Consider the following 21,235-nt stretch of genomic DNA (forward strand, 5'->3'; position numbering starts at 1 on the left):
TTTTTAAAAATTTTATGTTTCGGTACGAGAAGTGCCAGCAATTTGCCTTAAGGCACGATGCCATGCACCACTAGTTTATTTGTATTAATTTATGAAAACTACTATTTGACTGACTTATTATTGAAAAGGGCGGCAATCTGGAGACCGCCCGGGCGGCAAAAGTTCTAGGTACGCCACTGTATATATATATAATATATATATATATAATATATATATAATATAATATATATTATATATAATAGGTGTTAAGCTGTCGTTGTGTAATTTCAACAAATAATAGATGCAGCTTACCACGAACATTTGTCGAATTCAGAGCATTTTTATGCCGCCAAAATGTAAATTCCGAATACAGCCTTTGAAAGGTACAGGAAATCCCGTTACTGAGCCAAAGGGTAATTCTGATAAATCAGGCAGCCCTCCTAAAATAAATTGTTATGAAATAAATTGACACTTTAGTAAACGATAGTAATGTTATTGAACTACATATGTTTTATGTGCTGATCGATTTTAGCTTAATTTGCTTACTTTATCATTATATGCATTTGTTCGAGATCTTACCTACAAATATTTTATTCGTTGGATCATTTATATAAACAAAATTCTGATCTGTGTAAGGCACGGTTCCACTATTTGCTAAACCTTCCGTCCAAAGGCTTATTCTTCTTCCGTATCTGGTGATTCGAATAGAATGCCACTCTGCGTTTGAAAGAACTCTGCCACTTCGAACAGTTGATTCTTTAGAACCTGAGACTAATGCATAAGATTAATAATCACATCACTTACAGCTACTCTATTACAAAATGTATACCTTTTATTCGTAGCTCCAGTACTCCGCCCTCTAAGCTTAAGCAAAAGTAACCCTTGTCAGCATCACCACTGAATAAAATTAATCCTCTTTCAGACAATGGCCGAATATCTAGTCGTAATATATATTGAGGTCCTAATATTGGTCCATTGGGCAGTATTAAATAGGATCGAATTCCAGAAAAAAGCGAATCAGAAATATTCTGTACTGAAATAATTAATTACGTTATTTAATATACATCTCATTGTAATAATCACATGCATACAGGATTAAAACGATGAGGTGATGTTATACGTTGCACACAAAATTTATAAAAGTTCCAAAAATTGTTTTGACTGTTCTATTTTAATTTTCAAAATTTTTATATTTTAAATGCATAGATTTTGTTCATATATTATATTATCAATTTAATATAATTTGTGATAGAATTATATGTTAAGGGGGTATTGTAGCCTAGAAGATTAAGAAATAGATTTAACAATCAATTATCACTATTCAAGAATTTGTGTACGAGAGGATTTTTTAAAATTATAAATTATTTTCGGAGATATAGATATTTGGGCACGATAATACCCTCTGTTTCTTTCCTCTGCGAGGCTTTGAACGCGATTTTCTCCAAACTGTTTTTTTGACACGATACTACGATTGCTAAACTTTGATTACTGGACTGATTTACTTTAAATTAGAGTTTTTTATAGACTTCATTTCAGTATGAACAACGCTTATCCCCGTTTTTCGATTTTTACTATTTAAAAAAAAAATCAAAAGTCGGTATATTGTGATATTTTTATTTTGTCCGTATTTTCGTATTTCATCCGGTTGATAACGTAGAAATTTTTGAGACCCATTTGAGATAATACCTGCTAGAATTAAATCATTTTTACTGTTTTTAATTTTAATTTTCTTCTGTATTCTTAAATAAAACATTACACAAAAACTTATAAGAAAATGGGTAGTGAAAATATTGTTTGCCTCTGGAGTTAAAAAACTCCTTTAAAGTTAAAAATAAATGATTTCGAAAGCAAAGTATTAAATGAAAACTCACTGTCAATAGTATTCATCAAATTAAATTAAATTAAATTGAATGAAACGATCTTCCATTTCAGGCAATTACCTTTATCACATTTTGCTCCGTGTCTTCCCCAAGGGCAATCGCAATCAAATTCACCTCTGCTTTTAGCTATGCAATGTGCCTCTGGATGACAATTAGCTATTTCGCAAGGGTCTTTTCCACTGAGCAATCCGGGCCCGCCCTTCCGGGGACACACAAGCACGTCCGAGTTGCTCCGTGCTCTATGCAAGCGCCAGCAGAATCTGAACACGCTTGAGAATTGCATTCAGAGACCATACACCTGGATACACCTCTGCCGTGCGATAATCGAGTATCCTAGTAAAATGATTTAGGATAAAACTAGTGGTGCAAGACATCATGACTTTAGGAAAATTGCAGGAACTTCCCGTACCGAAAATTATTTTTTTAAAAACTTTAAAATATTTTAAAAGCTTTGCAAAATTTACACTTTTGAGAATTTTTTAAATTTAGGTTTTGAAAATTGACTTTATTGAAACTATGAATTCTCATATTTAGAAAATGTTTGAAAATTTTAACTTATGTTCAAAGCAGTCGCGGTGCGTAGCTGCTTATCGAAGCGCATAAGCGCCGCGTCGCGCTTACGGATAAAAATTGGTACGGAACCTATAGAATGTAAACAAAATTTGTACTTATTATTGAAACCTCTATAAAATATCTAATAATTTGATTGCATATGTCTAATAATAATTTTTGACCTGCAGTTTTTTTTTTTAATTTGTTTTATTGAATCTCGACAACCGCAGAAAAAACTATAAAAATTCTTTAAAAAAATATCATTAATTAATGCTAATCTGAATGGAATCGAAATCTGGATTTTGAAAACATGGCAGATTCATCACAGCATGTATATTACATAGACACATAATTCGATTTCTTTATTTTCTATTTTAATAACTTACCCTGCGGATAGTAAAATAGATAAAAATTGGTTATGTTATACTATAATAATAATAATATCTTAGAATTTAGGGTAAAGTAAGAACATAACTAAGACTATATAATTCCCAATGCAAAAACTATTTTTTTACTTTTACTCAAAATTTCTTATAAAAAAATTTAAAATTAAAAAATTGATTCAGACATTTGTTACAGGACACATTGCTATTATATTACATGTGTACTATAATGTAGTTTATTTACATCAATTGTAGTTTGTTACTTAAATAAATCTTACTTGAACAATCTGAGGTGTCGATTTTCCACTTCTTAGTTCTACGTCGTAAATGCAACCAATAAATCCATCATGTAATGGCAAATCATGAGGCAAAGGTGTAAAGTGACGAGAAACGTGCCCACCTAAATATTCGTAAATATTTTTTAATATTAATTTCTTTCTTTATCTAGTTGCAGGAAAGTATTTAATATAATAACTTTTGTTTATTTGTATAAATTTCAGTATATATTTAATTCTGTTAGTTCAAATTGATGACCAGTTTTGTCGTTGAATTCGTATTTTTAATATTTCTTTAATATTGCTATTATAATATCATGTTATAGGGTATATTATTGCATGAAAGTATTTTATTTATTCTATAAATTGTATATTGAAATATGAATAATATATGCGAATTATATTTTTTACCTATATATAGAAATGGTTCGACGTCCAATTTCTGCAAATGTCCAGGTGACCTGCCTGTTACATTGGCAACACCTTCAACCCAGAGCCACGCTCTTCTACCTTGTCTTCCAGTTTTGATAACATGTGGACTACCATCAGGGAGTGGAGAAATCGCACGTGGTGTAAAAAATTCGTCTGGCACCTTTAGTGAAGGTAAGTCAATAAATAGTAAGTATTCCATTAAAAATATGTAAAAAAGCACGCTAAAATATATTGATTAATTGTTTATTTTGTAAGAGTCTGAAATTTATTATTCATTTTATTTACTATAATTGAGCTTTATGGCTTGTTTTGCAAGAATGCAAGACAACTTTTACATTCTTATGATCAAAACCGCTAAGTTATATTGTTACTGCGAAAGTTTATTTTTATTAGTTAGTTTTTCATTAGTCCTCATTAATTTTCATAGCTTGAGAGAAGAACAACTCACCAAATAAACAGAAAGGCAAAAAACTTGAATTTGCAATTTTCTTTATTTTGCGTGCATTATTGTAATAAAAGCTTTTCTTCGAGAAAGTGGTATATGTACATCATCACGTTTGAGTAAATCTTGCTATATCATTATTATAATAATGTATGATAAGTATTAAGAGATAAGTCATAATTTTGGTATGTTTGTAATTATTATTACTTTTAGGCAAACATTAAAAAATTTCTTTAAATACTAACCGGAACCTAAATTCCAAGTGAGCATAATATATCCCTTTACATAACTTATAGCCAGATGGTCACTTCCTTGATCATGCACTCCATTTTGACCCATAAATGCTATCAAGGAAATTTGCTCTTGAGTTTTTGGAACTATTTTCAAATGCATTTCCATACTATATGTAACTGGTCCATTCATAGGATACACCACATAAGACGACAACCCATTTATTGTAGATGCAAAAGATGGTTGAGCTATTTCCAAGTCTAATGGGTAAAGAAAAAAAGTGATTTATCATTAATATTTATTTTTTAAGAAGTGTAACATAAATTTGATATTACTGACTGTGTTCGCAAAATTGTCCATGTTTTCCAAAGGGGCATAAACATATGAATCCGCTGCCAGGAAATGGAGCGCAGGTAGCGCCATACAAACATGGATTATTGGAACAAATTGATTTTTCGCAAGCTCTTCCTGTAAATCTACAAATTAATATAAAATACAGAAATCTTTCTAAATTCATGGAAATCTGTAAATTGGAAGATAAAGATGAAACATAACACTTAATTGTTGAATAATTTTGCACACTATACCTACTGGTAAATAAATTACAATACACAAATTTACCCATTTTTGCATTCGCAATACCAGGCTTCTCCGTTCTGATGGCAAATGGCGCCATTGAGACAAGGACTCGATAAACAAGCAAAGGAAGAGCATTCGGCCACTTCGGACCCCTTGATAGCGTTCTCGAAAATTGACGCGTTCTGATCACCCACCTTAATTAAACAAAAACAATATATCTTGTGAATTCAGAATACATGCTTCAATTCGAAATTATATCTATATATTTTATATTTTTTAGAATGCAGTAACTGTTTATAACATTTTTTAAATTAGTAATTTAATAAAGTAATATTAAAGTTATTTGTGTTAGCAGTTATTAATTTCTAACGTATAATTGCTAATTTTATCAGCAAAAATAATAATATAATTGCTATTACCAAAGTAGCCCTAATGCCCAATGCATTTCGAACTTGTTTATATGTCAAATAAAATTAAACAGTTTTGGATATTAATTTATGAAACCTTAAAACATAAGCGGCAAAATAAAATTTATATTCAAAATATGAAATTCCATAAAATTAACTAGTTGGTATTGGTAATTTGCCTTGAGGCGAGTTACATGAACTTCTTGATTTGTGTAAATAATCGACTTAATCCATGATAGATAAATTAATTTATGAGTAGTTAAAAGTATTCGAATTGGATTTATTACACATTATTGAAAATCGAACACGTCAACCCGGTCGGAGTATTTTTTAAAAGCAAATTTTCAAAAATCAATAATTTTTATAATTGAGCCAGTTTTTTTGTAGGACCCTAATTGTTTAGCATGTTTATTAAGACCAAATAGTCTATCGTTATACCAAGTAAATCGTCTAATTTTAATTTTAACAAATGTCAAAAGAACTACTCATTTTCTCAAACTTTGATAAATTTTTAAAATTAAACTACTTGTCGTAAGGCCGTAATATTTCAGTAGGTTCTATAAGACCATGATATACATCGCCAAAGATAGTTTCATGAAAATCTGCTTAAATTTTTTTTCAGCAGTTAATTACAAGAAAACGACTCGGTAGATTTTCACCTAAAACTAATCAGTATCATTCCCAAATAATATCTTTGGAACAGTTTTTGATTTTTTAAAATCAAGTCGGTAGTATAAGCTTAAATGTGGACGAAAAGTTTAACACTTTTTTTCAAATTACAAGGAAACGGCTCGGCCGATCGTCGCACAATAGTCAAAACAATAGTCCTCATTGAGATACATCAAATGGCTTCTAAATTTTTGAAATCGGTCGAGCCGTTTTTGAGAAAACGTCGATTTATGCAAAAAATCTGTTCACATACACGCACACACATACACATTTACAAACATTCTTTTTCCAAATTTGGTCTCATTCGATTCAGAATGGCTTGAAACGTCGAGAAAACATAAAATTAGCGAATCGGATTTTTTGATGAAAACAGAAACTTCTTCGGGAAGTTAAAAAATAAATAAAAATATATAATTTTGATTAATTGAAAAAAATGTTAATTCACCCCCATTCCAAATATCTAACCTTTAGACCGCGCATGCAACCAACAAAACCTTGTCGTTTATTGGTATCTGGTTTCTGATTGGATTGCGGTAATCCTCCCAAATGCAACCAAGTTTTGCTGGACCACGGCAAACCAAGGAATGATTTGAATAGCTGATCGCCACTCATTGTTAGAGTATCATTAATTCGAAGTGAAGCATTGCAGTGATTATGTTCTGGATTGAAGACCAAGCTGAAAAAAATAATATAAATAATTTTTAAATTCGTTCACAAATGTATTAAATTCAAAGGCGGAATGAAAATAGGACAGTGTATAAGACAAGCGAACAAGCATAGGGTGTTAAGCCTAAGGCATACAACTATGGGAATTAGCTTCCAGATTAAACGTCTTAAAATTTAAAGATATTGAAATACAATATTAAATGATATTAGTACTGTAAACGATGATATACAAACTCATTCAGACAAGTACAAAATCTGCATCAAGGATTATCTAAGCTCATTTGCAATAAAACTCCGATAGAATACTACCAGAGACAGAAACGGTCTATTCTACATTAATCTTCAACCAGTAATTAAGACCTTTGCCTAATCACCGTCAGTTGTCAGATTATTTTGTGCTTTTATTTTTATTCATAAAGGTTCACTACTTGCTCTTTGCGGATAGTTGAAATGCTGAAATAATTATTATTTGATAAAAAAAAATCATATTACACAACTTACCTTGCTCTTATACCCATTTCATTTCCATCGTTAACAGGAGCTCTCGTTTCTCCAAGAACCATTGTTTGCACTCCACAGCTGAATTCGAATTTTAATAGACCTTCTTTCAAATAAACAGTCATATAAGCATCGTCACCAACAGTAGCATGCAATAAAACTCCATCAGGAGCTAAAGTACGGGCCTGTACTTTCACATCGATACTTGGATTTGGGCCGTACAGGACCGAATCGGGCAAACGATGTGTCAAAAACGAAGTACCACCAAAAGCGGCTGTCGCAATATTTATTGGTCTTGAGCAGGTGCTGCCGTGGTATTTAAATGTACAAATGCACTGAAATAAAAGAAATAATTTATATGATAATAATTAATGTAATTGCAAAAGTTAATGCAATTTTAGTCAGAATTGAAACAATTACAATGAAAGCGGTCTATATGAGTTGTATTATAATTACCATTAGACTAAAACCGTAATTACGAATATTATAAAGAATTGTAATGAACACCAATATTGGCTAAAGGTAAATAACTGGTACGATATTGAGCTTTTCCACCTATAACTAATGCCATAAAAAAGAAAACTAACAAACGATGAGTAGTTGAATAACAAATAATATTTTTTCACATATTACACAAATATAAAAAACATTCAGGAAAAATGTAAGGAAAATTAAATTCGTAGGGTGTTGAGAGGAGCAGATTACACACATAGATGAGATACTTATAAGCTTTTTTTTTATAGCTGGTATAAATTTGGAAAAAACTTCAAAATATTTAGCATTTTTAAGAAAACTGTAATCTTTATTCTTATTACTATACGCATGAAATGCATAGATTTAACCTTTACCTTTGCTCCCTCAGAAGTTGTTATACAAGTACCACCATTTTCGCAGAATAAATTTTTGCACTCGTTACCATATACAACCGTTGCTGTAGAAGTCGTCAAATCCAAATATGATGTAAAAGTTGAACTGATAGTTGACGAACTCGTCCAGGGCATTGTTGTGTCTGATTCGGTTGATGTCTGCCCTGGTCTCGCATCGGGTTCATCGGTGAAAAAATGAGATATATCAGTGACATTTAACAACCCTGAAGGAGTAGTGATAGTACTATCAGTTATTTCAGATGAAGTTGAAATAATAGTCGTAGTTTGAGGATCACTTGGCGAGAACGTAATTGTTGTAAATTCCGTCGTATGTTCCGTCGATTTATTAATTACTGACGATTGTGGTGCAAAAGTAGTTGGAAATATTATATTCGTAAAATCTTCCGTTGTGGTAGAAATTTCTTCGATTGTTCTTGGTTCGACAGTATCTTGTGCTTCATTGATTTTTGTAGTGATATCAAACATATGGGTAGTGAGCTCTGTGCTAGTGGGTTCCGATGTAAAAGCTATTATTGTGGTTGGTATCTCTGTGGTCGGAATTTCTGTTGTTGTTGATAAAGATGTTGTTTCTATGATCGTAGTAGTTTCAGTTGTCGTAAAAGTTATAATTTCGGTAGTGGTTGTAGTTAAATTTGGCCGAACATAAGAACAATCCAATAAACCATAAGGCAGTTCTAAACATTCGCATAGAAGACCTGTAAATAAAGCCATGTGTGTATTAATAACTATATACTATTAGTTAAATCTGAGTTAAGCTTTGTGTTTAGAAATATAACATCTTTATATTTCTTGAAAGCTATGTTAGTGAGGAAGTACAATAAATATTTCTACGAATTCCCGAAAATCTGATTATGATAATTTCAAAAATATCTGTGGTTTCGCACGCACAATAAAAGCTATATCATTTCTTTTATATTTCCATATTGTATCCACATATAACATATAATTTGCCGAACTCCTTTCAGTCCATTAGCTATGAAATATGTATTTCGAAAAACAAAATAACGAAAAGTGAATAAAGTAAAAATGAATGCATAATAGAAAAAGTTAAAAGTTATAATTTAAAATTAATTTATTTATAAACCATGTTTTTTGAGTAGTTTTATGTTGTATTTGTTCGCAATGATGTTTTGTATTGTTTATTATAGTATTAAACTATTATAATGACCAAAAACGAAATAGAAAACATACTAGCTCCCAAAACGTGATAGATGCATGTCAGTGGCGTAACTATAGGGTGGCGTGGGTGGCAAAATGCCACGGGCCCCCGACCTAAGGGGGCCCCGACCCAGGAAATCGAGATTCGGAAATACCTTATAACATTGTACATAAATTTTATTTCATTTGAAACTTATATTTTTATTTTTTAAGTTTAAAGTCGGAGTTAATTATTCAACCAAACTTGCATCGAACTTACATTCGGCCGAATATTTAGTTAGTTAAAACCAAAGGAGTCGCCGCCTCACAGCGAAAGTATTTTAAGTGTTTTATCTTTTATGCGATAACGAGCTGCGATGGATCTGCATCGGAAAATCTTTAGTTTATATAATATATCAAGAATGAATTAATGAATTTATTATTGTATATATAATAATTTATACTTTATCGAATTTTAAGATAAAAAACAAACACGTGAAGAACTCTTTTCACAGCATCGACAGCAGGCCTTCGCGGGGCCTCGTATCAAAATTTGTTTCGGGGCCCCCTTAAGAGGAAATTTTTTATCACAAAATATAAAAATACATAAAATTAGAAGAATAGTTATTTATCATTCTAATTATTTTTCTATCTAATTTTCTATAATTTTCCGAGCTTTTCATAAATGATCCAGATAAAAATATTCTCCCCTTATTCGAAAAACTGAATTATTAAGTGATCTTTAGATTCTAAAGTTTCTGTCCCTAGGAACAATAGTGACAGGTCTGATAGACATTTATGTCCTAAAGTGTTTACGTATTTTTTCTTAGTTTTAATTTTGAATTTCGCCGTATTAGTGAAGCACATACAAAGTTTTAAAATCTTTTCAAAATATTTTGCAGCAGAAATAAATTCTTTTAAAGCATTAGCTTACAAGTTAAAGTTCAATACCGCTCGATAACTACGTCCAAGTCATTTATTTTTTGTATAAATCGTTAGTTTGCTTTAGATATTTCTTACGCTCGATGGGCCTCCCTGGCCCGTGGCCCTGTTTCAAGCCATTCTGAATCGAATGAGACCAAATTTGTAAAAAGTATATATGTGTTTGTGGGTGCGTGTGTGTGAACAGATTTTTTGAGAAATTTTTGCAGAAAAATGAAAAAATTTCCGTTCAAGTTTTAGTCCGCAAATGTTCGAAAGATATTGGTTGGGAATCGTGCTGATTAGTTTTTGGTAAAGATCGGCCGGGCCGTTTACTTGTAATAAAGTTTAAAAAGAAAAATTACGACGATTTTTTTTTTTTTGACGGTCATATTCATAGTTTTGTGGATCATACTAAAAATATTACGGACCTACGACAAGTCGTTTAATTTTAAAAATTCTTCAAAGTTTGCAAAAATTAGTATCGTTCTTTTGGCATTTGTCAAAATTAGACTTTTGATCGACGTTTTCTCAAAAATGCCTGAATCGTTTTCAGAAATGTATAAGCTTTTAGAGAAAACGTGTTCGTTCGTTTTCAATTATGTATAATAAATCCACTTGGAATACTTTTAATTACTCATAAATTAATTTATATTTTATTGATTAAGTCGATTAATTATATATATCGTGACGTTCATGTAACTTGCCGCAAGGCAAAATACCAATACCAACTAGTTAAATCATAAATTGTCATGAAGATCGAACGTCACTACTTAATCAATAAAATAAAGAAAATCAATAAAACAAGAAATTGTTAATGGAAGATTATGTAATAATTAAATTTAAGATTTAAAATTTTGTTTATTAAAAAAATACGTTTTTTAGTTTCCATTTATTCTAACGTTGAATATATTCACTAATATTTCATGTTTGATTTTCAATAAAAATTAAGTTTTGTGTATTTTTTGTTATTTTTATATTATTACAACTAAATTATAATTATACCTCTAAATCAATACTTGACTTTTCTGCCTTTTGTATAATTTTATAATTTAAAGCCATAAAATATAAATTAATCGAAGTTGGTTTGCTAATTGTGATAAAATTCATTAAAAATTGTTTTAGCCAGTAGAAAAACAGCGTGTAAATGACTATTCGCGTTTATTAAACAAAATTAGATAAATTAAAAATTGAGTACCACGATAGGGCCCCATCGAAAGACTTTGCCACGGGCCCCGGAGGGTCTAGTTACGCCACTGATGCATGTACCTACTTATTTCGAAAAAGAAATATTTTTGCATTTTTTGAACTTTCCGTAGTTGGATATATTTTTCGAAACTTAAGTATGAACTAAGTTAGGAATATTGAAATGCAAGTTTATCGTCGTTATTCTTGACCACAAGACTAGACAAGACAATTCATATTCATATGCTTTGCGTTTTTAAAAAACTTGCATCTTAGATGTTGTAGTATATATATACTTCATGATTTTTAATATTTCTTACGATTACGACAAAATTGTTCGGAAATAATGGGATATTGCATATACATTTTTAATTATATCACTACCTAATGATAGATAGTCGAGTGATATCCTAGACAATAATAGAATATAATATATTTATAATGAATGATTAATCAGGTTTGGTGTGAAAATAAGTCACCATTGGTTGTCAAAATGGCGATTTTTGATAAAATCCAAAAATATTATCAAATACCAAGACATTTAGAATGTTTTGATATTTTTGTCGTAACTTCACGATATGTGTAAATAATGAATTGGGGCATAGATATTTAGGTTTAAGTGCTTAAATTCGCATAATGATTAGTTATCTAATAGTAAATAATAATAAAAATCAGAATGCAAGTTTAAAATTATTTTCTCTGAACTCACCAGATATGCCTTGTGGACAGGAGCATGTAAAACCATCTACTCCATCTATGCAGGTCCCTCCATTAATGCACCGAGGACCCAGTTGACATTCGTCATATTTTTGGTCGCATTTTTCGCCATGGTAATCAGGTACACAATAACAACGCGGATATCCGAATTCCATGAGACACAATGATCCATTGGAACATGGATTATCAGAACATTCCAGAACTGGTCGTTCGCAATCGTGTCCCGTGTAACCTATTTAAAATAATGGTCAAAATATTTTCTGCAGGATGATCAAGAAAGTCAAGTAAGTAGCATTGCTTGATGAGATATACTATTTTATTTCGTTAAAAATGTTGAAATTTCAATCTAATGCAATTATATTGTAAATGTTGACTTTGTTTAGTCGTATTCTTTGACTTATTATATAAGACGTTTATGTCATTTATCAAACATGCAAATTATTTAAAATATTTATTTTAACACTTTGGGGACGGCTGTCCACCTCAGTGGACAAACATACTCTGTTAGGCACAGACTATTTTATAAACAATGACTCAGTTTGCATCGAAAAGTTGAATAAATTACATATAGCAGTGATAAACTATATTGTATTTTGAAAATAATTTTAAGTTATTTTAGTAGTATTTTCAGCCTTTTTCTTTGCTATATGGTCTTTTTTTAATATTTAAAACGACCGAGGGCTTTTAAATATGGCAAAACGACTGGTAAATTTTGTGATTTAAGCAGTAGTGAAGATGAGTTTCAAATAGACATTCATACAGGCAAATTTTACGAAATTACTATTCGCACCGATGATAGTGATGAATGTGATGATGATATTATCCAACCAACAAAAAGAAGAAGTTCGATAAAATAAATGAAGAGCGGGAAGACATTAGCGAATGTGCCGATTCTCTTTCAATAATCGAGTTTGACATACATCAACAAACACCCCGACTACAAATACCAAGCAATATAAGACATCCAATAGATTATTTTACCTTATATTTTACAAATGAATTATTAGCCAATATAATAGAAAAATAAACCATTATGGCAGCAAAAAAATTACCAAATATACTGACTAATCAGGATATTCTAAATGCGAGTGAAAGAAAAAGGGATTGTATTGCCTGTTCTAAGAGAAAAGCACCAGGAGGGAGGCATTTTATTGTAAAACATGTCAAAAGCAACCAGCTATGCATTTTGGAAATTGTTTTGACCGTCAACATTCTTTATAAAATGATCAAAAATAAATTATTATTATAAATGTATGTCCTTCAATGACCACAAATTTTTATCAAACAAATTGCATAACTTACACAATGAAATCAAGTTTATAGCCGGTAAAATAGATTGTTTTGAAATCGGTGCCGTCCCGAAAGTGTTAAATTCGAAACCAAAACGCTCATTAAAGCTTATTTAATAAGGAGATTTTTATGTTTTCCTTTACGAATTAAATATTCGTCGAAAAAAAATATTAAGAAATCAATGTCTCGAAGAATTTATATTTGATAATATAATATTACGTATTTATGAAAAATCAAGAAGTTTAATACCATACAATTTAGTTGCCAGATTTTTGGCTGAGTGGAGAGCGATTTAAACTTCAACAACGTGTCAATATAGCATGTCAAGGATATTCAGTACGCACGTATAGGCATATCGAACTAATATATAAACTCACAATTTGGTCACATCACGTAAAATTGTTAGATTGCGCACTTCAAATAGGTTATTTTTGCTTTTTTTCATTTTTTTAACTTCCTGAAGAAGTTTATGCAGAAAAGTGAAAAATTGTTTGTCCACGCTTTAGCCCGCAATTCTGAATCGATTTCGAAAATTCAAAAATAATTCGAAAGATATTGGTTGGGAATCTACCTGATTAGTTTTTGGTAAATATCGGCCGGGCCGTTTTCTTGTAGTAAAGTGTTAAAAAAATTTTTTCGACGATTTTCATGATTTTTTGATAGATAGATGATTTGATTTTGATTTGATAGATAGATGGCCTTCTAAATCATACCAAAATATTACGGCCCTACAATAAGTCGTTTAATTTTAAAAATTCGTCAAAGTTAGCAAAAATTGGTATCATTTTTTTGGCATTTGTCAAAATTAGAAGTTTCATCCACGTTTGCTCAAAAACGCCTGAACCGAATTCAGAAATTTCAAAACTATTTGATGTATCTCGATCAGAGTTTTCGTTTGTCAGTTTTATGCAACGACCTGCCGAGCCGTTTCTTTGTAATTTGAAAAAAAATTAAACGTTTTGTCCACATTCAAGCTCGTACTACCGAATCGATTTTAAAAAATCCAAAACTGTTCAAAATATATTAGTTGGGAATGAAACTGATTAGTTGAAAATCTACCGAGCCGTTTTCTTGTAAATAGTTGTTAAAAAAATTTAAGCCGATTTTTATGGAACTTTTTTTGGTGATAAATATCATGGTCTTATAGTAATTGGTAATACTGAAGTATTACGGCCTTACGACAAGTAGTTTAAAAATTCATCAAAGTTTGAGAAAATGAGTCGTTTTTTTGACGTTTGTTAAAATTAAAATTAGACAATTTACTTGGTATAACGATGGAGTACTTAGACTTAATGAACATACTAAAAAATTAAAGTTCTACGGAAACTGGTTCAAATTAATGTGTAGTGGTTATCACATCTGTTTTACACGCAGAAGGCCGCCGGTTCGATCCCGGCCAAATATTTAAAACAAATTAAATTGCATTTTTTTTAAATATATTGTAGAATTCGATATTCAATTCATTTATTTGATTTGCTTTAGTACGCATATAGTATACTAAATATATTTAGTATACTATATGCTTACCAAAGCAAATTAAATAGAATGAATTGAATATCAAATTCTACAACATATTTAAAAAAAATGCAATTTAATTTGTTTCAAACAAAACTAGAATGTTTTATGAAAAACTTACCAATGTAGCATGCGCAAGCATAATCTGCAAGTTTATCTACACAAACACCTCCATTTTGACAAGGATTAGAAGCGCATTCATCTATTTCCAATTCGCAAAGACTTCCTTGCCATCCTAAAATAAAAATTTATAATAAAGAATCAAACTGACTTTCAAAATACATAAAACTCAAAAGTAATTGAAAGTTCATCAACCTTCAATGGCAAATTCATAGTTCAGGTATTATTATATGCCAATTTTCTTAAGTTAACTATTTTAAATAATTATGAGTGTTATTTCATTTTGATTCTAAATTACTATTTTATTACAAAACATTTGTGAAACATAATGTGATTGATACCTGGTTGACAATCGCAATAAAATTCTAATCCTGGACCTTCAACACATTTTCCTCCATTGCGACATCTTGCAGAGCCTGTAGCATTACAAACGGCCACATCTTGTTCGCAACGGGTTCCCAAAAATCCAGGGCCGCATTGACATCGGTAACCATTTGCAAAATCCCAGCAAGTCCCATTATTTAAGCAAGGATTCGATAAACATTCGTCAATGTTTACGGAACAGTCATCACCTGGCATTGGATATTTTACGATTTTATTTAGTTATAAGAAAGAGAAACTACGGGAAGTTAATTAAAAACTAGTTGATTTGCAAGATTGCAAGTTACATGAACTTCCCAATATGTGTAAATAATCGACTAAATCCATGATAAATAAATTAATTTATGTGTGATTAAAAGTATTCAGAGTGGACATAACTCGGAGTATTTTCCAAAAGCAAATTTTCCCAAATCAATAATTTTTATAATTGAACTAGTTTCCGAAGGACTTTAATGGTATAGTAATTAAGACTGAGTGCTCTATCGTTAAACCAAGTAAATCGTCTAATTTTTTTTAACAAACGTCAGAAAAACTACTCATTTTCTCAAACTTCGATGAATTTTTTAAATTAAACTACTAGTCATAAGCCCGTAATATTTCTGTAAGTTCTATAAGATCATGATATATATCGCCAAAAAAGTTCCATAAAAATCGGCTTAATTTTGTTTCAACGGTTAATTACAAAAAATGGGTCGGTAGATTTTCACCTAAAACTAATCAGTATCATTCCAAATTAATATCTTTCGAACAGTTTTGGTTTTTTTAAAATCGATTCGGTAGTATGAGCTTAAATGTGGACGAAAAGTTTAACACTTCTTCCCAAGTTACAAAAAAACGGCAGATCGGCATTGAGATACATCAAATGGTTTTCAAATTTCTGAAATCGGTTCAAGCGCTTTGGAGCAAACGTCGATCAAAAATCTAATTTTGACAAATGCCAAAAAACGATTCTAATTTTTGCAAACTTTGACGAATTTTTAAAGTTAAACGAGTTGTCGTAGGGCCGTAATATTTCAGTATTCGTCAAAAAAAAATTCATACAAATCGTCGAAAAAAATTTTTTTAACACTTTAATACAAGAAAACGGCCCGGCCGATCTGTACCAAAAACTAATTAGCACGATTCCCAACCAATTTAAGTGAAAATAAATACATCATATAACAATTTTGAATGATGTTTACTAGTAATATGATAATACTCGTGATGCACACATTTATTAATATGTCAACCATTATAGTTTGGGCGTATCGGACTTCCGTTGCATTTGTACGGATTTACACCTAGGTCGCGCGTAAAGAAGTTTTACTTCAAAAAAACTAATTTTTAATAGTACCGAAAATGTTCGATAACTTCAGTCCCATGATAAAAACTTTTTGAATTAATAAATGTAAAATTTTGACTTTCATTGTTACACTCGTTTGTAAATTTACATGTTTTTAAATTAAAATTATAAGTTTTGAATTGAGACCTGTGAATCCATCGGGGCACGAGCAATTGTATTGAGCAACTCCGTCGATACACGTACCACCATTTTTGCATGGTGAAGACCAACACTCATCCCAATTGGTTTGGCACTGCACTCCCGTATATCCATCGATGCAGAAACAAGCATACGTACTGCAAATGATAATAAAATACTTGTTTTTAAATTTTTTGAATGATGAAAAACCTTTTGTGTAGGCGTAGAAAAATTTTTTTATTTTTTTATTTATTTATTGTTTGAACAGCAATCAGAACTCCTATATGTTCTATAAGCTGTTGGTTAACGACTTAATACTACTTTATTTCATGAGAGGCAATCCATCGATTAACCATTCTCTTATGTGTGGGATATTTTTGATATTAGCTCTTACGTCTAATAGTTGCATATGATTGGATGTTGCAGCTATGTCCACGAAGGACGATTTCCACTTGGAATTATATTGTGGTCTATAATCCCAAGTGGAAATTTGACATCAAAGCTGCCTGATGTCGGGCTACGGCGGTAGCGGGAATCAATCCAGCGAACCTGGAACTAGTTGGTGCTAGCCCACGCGTAGAAAAATGATTTTCTAAAAAAAAAATTTCTAAAAACCTTGCAAAATTAATGAAGATGCAAATTATTTGCAACAATAAAATTATTGAAATATTTCATATATTATATAATTTTTACTCTTCTCAAAATATCTATTTCAATTAAAAATTTATTTGTTTGCAACTGTGAATGCAGTTGTTATTATATCCTGACTTATTTATAATAACATAAATACCAAACTGTATAAAAGACAGTAGTGCAATTATGCTATTTATTATGCAATTTATTTTCGTTGATTAATTGGTATAAGAAAGTTTCGAACAATGAAAATTAATATAAGGTTTTCAATGATAAATATTAAAAAAATATGCTATAAAAATTTTAAGTTTTATTTAAATAATTATTTATGATTTGATAAAAAATAATAAAAAACATGTAATATTTTTTTTTAAAGTTTCATTTGAATAATTACTTATGATTTGCAATAAAACTATGATACAACCAAAATTTATATCACATGTAACTACTTTAATGATTTTTAAATACATTTGTCTATTATGAATTTTATCACTGACCTGTTTAAATCATCTAGACAAACTCCGAATAAACATGGATTGCTAAGACAAGCAAATCCAGCCCTTGTTCCAGGAGCCCAATACAAACATGATATTGCAATTACTAGGGCCGCAATAGGTACCGCGCTACCGGGCGCCCGCATCTTTTGAACTATTGAACCGCATTACCCGCACTGAAAAAAATAGTAAAACAAACTGATTACTAAAAAACTAAACTTGTAATAGAAGTACATTATAGTATTTTTTTTTAATTCTTTGAATCGCAATAAAAACTATTCTCAGTGTTCTATTGTGATGTTTTTTCCTGCGTTCTAGCCTTATTCGAAGGTAACTCAATTTGTTTGTTGTTTGGGTTTGTTTCTCATCGCGCTAAATTGTTTTTACAGTTTTCAGCGAGATGTGATTTCCGGGAAAGCTATTTTCACATGTAAAAAGTTTTGTGTCTACTTCTTTAAAACCGGATTACTGTCGTTTGATATCAGGTTGTAGGTAGCGAGAGATTTGAACTTGACATCTTGTGGAGTCACTTACGACGAATGCTTCATAACACAATGAACTTATATTTTTTTATTAATTAAATTATTATTAAAATTAAATATTATTAAAATAAATAGACACATACTTTACTCAATTTTAACTACAATTTTCTATTAAAATGCATACTTTTATGACTTTCTTGTATTAAAATCCTATTTTACAAACTTTATTACTGTAATGCAATGCAATAATCATACAGGGTAGAGCGGGGATCAAAGGCCCGCGGGTATAAAGGTTCACTCACGATATCTCAAAAAACAGTAAAGTTAAGAATTTTTTAACAATATTTGAAATTAGACGAAGAAAGATGTATAACCAGTCATCGCCTTGATTTTTACGACGATGCTATCGGGAGGAAAACGTTAATGTATAGAAATCCATAACAAAAGTATTTTCCTTCGTTGTTATTTGTTTTGGTTGCGACCACTGTTGCTTTTGGACGAGACCTTAATATAATACCCAAGTATATGTTTTTTAATTGTTTTATAAGTTGTATTGTTGATTTTTAGTAAGATTCAACAACGTTTTTATACAATCTCTATAAAACTTTGAACCTGGTTGGGGTAACATAGACCAATTGTACATTTACCCTGGTCAAGGTAATTTACTGTGTTATCTCTGTAAAAAAAAATTCGCCCATGACGTTTATACTTTGCATTGATTGAACAATGTAGTTATTATTTTGTAAAAATCCTTTAAAATTAAAATAAAACATTGGACCTATTTGTCTTCTGGCCGTCACAATTTTTCCGCATATGGGGTAAAATGGACCAGGTTACAAATTAAAAAAAACACGAAACACATTTCTTTCACGAATTTTTACTGAGCATAGTCAGATAGTTATTTGTTTAATATGTATTATTTGTTGTGATTAATTGATTTGCTTGTAAACAATACAATTGCTCAAAGTCAAATTGGGACTTTGTGCCGGGCCCTACCGTAATAAATTACAGAAAAAATCATTTTTTGTATTTAAGAAAAATCGAAACTAATAGTAAAGTTAAATACCTTCAGTACGATTCTTCTTAACATTTCACAGAAAATATGTGTTTGGGAAAAAATGAATCAATTTTTGTTTTCATTCTGACCAATTGGAATTTCTCTACTTATTTGAATCAAGTGTTATCAGGATATTTGTGTATATAAACTAAAAGCAAATTGGACCATATTATTATTACATGTATATATATATATATATATATATATATATATATATATATAAATATGCAATAATATTGAATGCATGAGCGATTCGTAACGAGCTATGAAACCAATTACTTATGGTTATGTTCAGCTATAACCGTAAACTTGGAATGTCCAGCAAACTGTAACAGCATTAGCATCATATCCGGATTTAAAAATTTATCTATAGAGTGATACTTGTATTTCATACTTTTTTAATTTTATCGTACAGCAAGTAACGGATGATTTAAGCTAGCAGAAATGAGCCATATCATATCAGCAAATAAATGAGATTTGACAATGTAACAATGGTAGATTGAAGTTTTGGTTTTACTTTTCATAAGTCATTTGCTAGATTCAATACCGACCTCGAACAACTTGATATCAAGAAGTGGTGTTTTAACTTAAAAATATAAATTTAATGTATACTGTGAAAACAGCCCTTATCGTCCATTGCTGCATCGAAATAAAAATTCTGTATTAATATTAGAAAATTTAAATTGGGTTGTCTTCTAAAATATCTACATAGTTTTTAAGTATTAACATAACAGCTCATGAGACTCTTAAGTTCCTATTGTTGCTGAAATAAAGTAAACATATATGATATTATATAAATCTAATGAATGAATGATGTATGGAACTTATTTTTCAATTTGTTAACCAATATACCAATACAGTGAAAATAGCCCTAATACCGTGAAAATAGCCCTAATCCGGTATTACTGCATCCCAGGGCATATATGCGGTGAAGTATACTTCACCCTGTTGCAGAAATTGTACTAATAATTTATAATAATTCATCTTATAGCACAACAGCTTATAGGACTCGTAGTTCCGATTTGCTGTTCAAAATAATAAAAAATATAAAAATAAAATTGCTTATTTATTCTTTAATTTTAATATAAAATTTATCATTTAACTTGAAAACGTTAAATATAATTAATATAAAACTACAAAATGAAATTTTCTTGTTTTTAGTATTCGCTCTCAAAATCATTTTTCTCTCAGAACGCGTTTGATAAAATTAAATCCAACTCTACCACTATTTGCAAATTTTACTGCGATTATCACACCTTTAGATGCCGTCTTAACCAAGGACGTCTGATCGTCAGAAAGTGATTTTCTGTCCTCTAGCTCTCAATCTTGAACTAGAAAGAACAACTTGACACAGTGACGAGGCATGCAGATAATTATTATATTTTTTTACTATTTTAAACTTTCAGAAGGAGAAGTTTATGATTTTGTCAGAAAATCTGCTCTTTTGATATCTTCTAACGTTTCAAGCCATTCTGAATCTATATCAGAATTGGAAACTGTATTCGTGTGTGAGTCGATTTTCGACCTTTCTGATTTAAACAAAAGAGCCGTGCCAAAAATTGCAAAAAAAGTGTGTAACTTTTCGTACACGTTTTTGCAAAAAATCTTGAAATAAATTTGACAATTTGTATGAAGAACAATGTTGAACAATTTTGTTTTACGTTTTTAAAGAAATTTAACGTGGCGATGGTCCATATGAATATCCTAAATTATCATAGTCCAGCGAAAAGTCGTTGAATTATAAAAAAATTTGAGGTTTGGAATAATGGGCCAAACATGTATTTGTGCGATGTAAATAATATAACTAGTGGTGCATGGCATTATGCCTTAAGCAAATTGCTGAAACTTTTCGTACCGTAATGAAATATTCGATGCATATTAAATTTCTTCAAATAGATTATTATAAATACTGTAACTTTCATTATTCGTATTTTATATAAAACATATAAGAGCATATAAATTGC

The 21,235-nt window shown here is 30.4% G+C and overlaps 1 protein-coding gene across 1 annotated transcript; it reads right to left on the reverse strand.

The window, feature by feature from the left end:
• Positions 1-309: 309 nt before the first annotated feature.
• Positions 310-17,878, reverse strand: LOC113381869 (protein eyes shut-like). Its single transcript, XM_026620529.1, is given in 19 exon segments — positions 310-419; positions 522-558; positions 620-750; positions 809-1,012; positions 1,920-1,998; positions 2,040-2,192; positions 3,073-3,194; positions 3,481-3,661; positions 4,163-4,434; positions 4,514-4,650; positions 4,796-4,947; positions 6,295-6,505; positions 6,997-7,328; positions 7,842-8,575; positions 11,833-12,072; positions 14,767-14,880; positions 15,107-15,337; positions 16,615-16,763; positions 17,736-17,878. Coding segments are annotated over 19 exon segments (3,732 nt in total).
• Positions 17,879-21,235: the final 3,357 nt, after the last annotated feature.

The sequence above is a fragment of the Ctenocephalides felis genome, unplaced genomic scaffold (genome assembly GCF_003426905.1).
Source record: "Ctenocephalides felis isolate EL2017-DRISC unplaced genomic scaffold, ASM342690v1 CF-g0.4_SCAFFOLD_03148, whole genome shotgun sequence".
In the NCBI taxonomy this organism is placed as follows: Eukaryota; Metazoa; Arthropoda; class Insecta; order Siphonaptera; family Pulicidae; genus Ctenocephalides; species Ctenocephalides felis.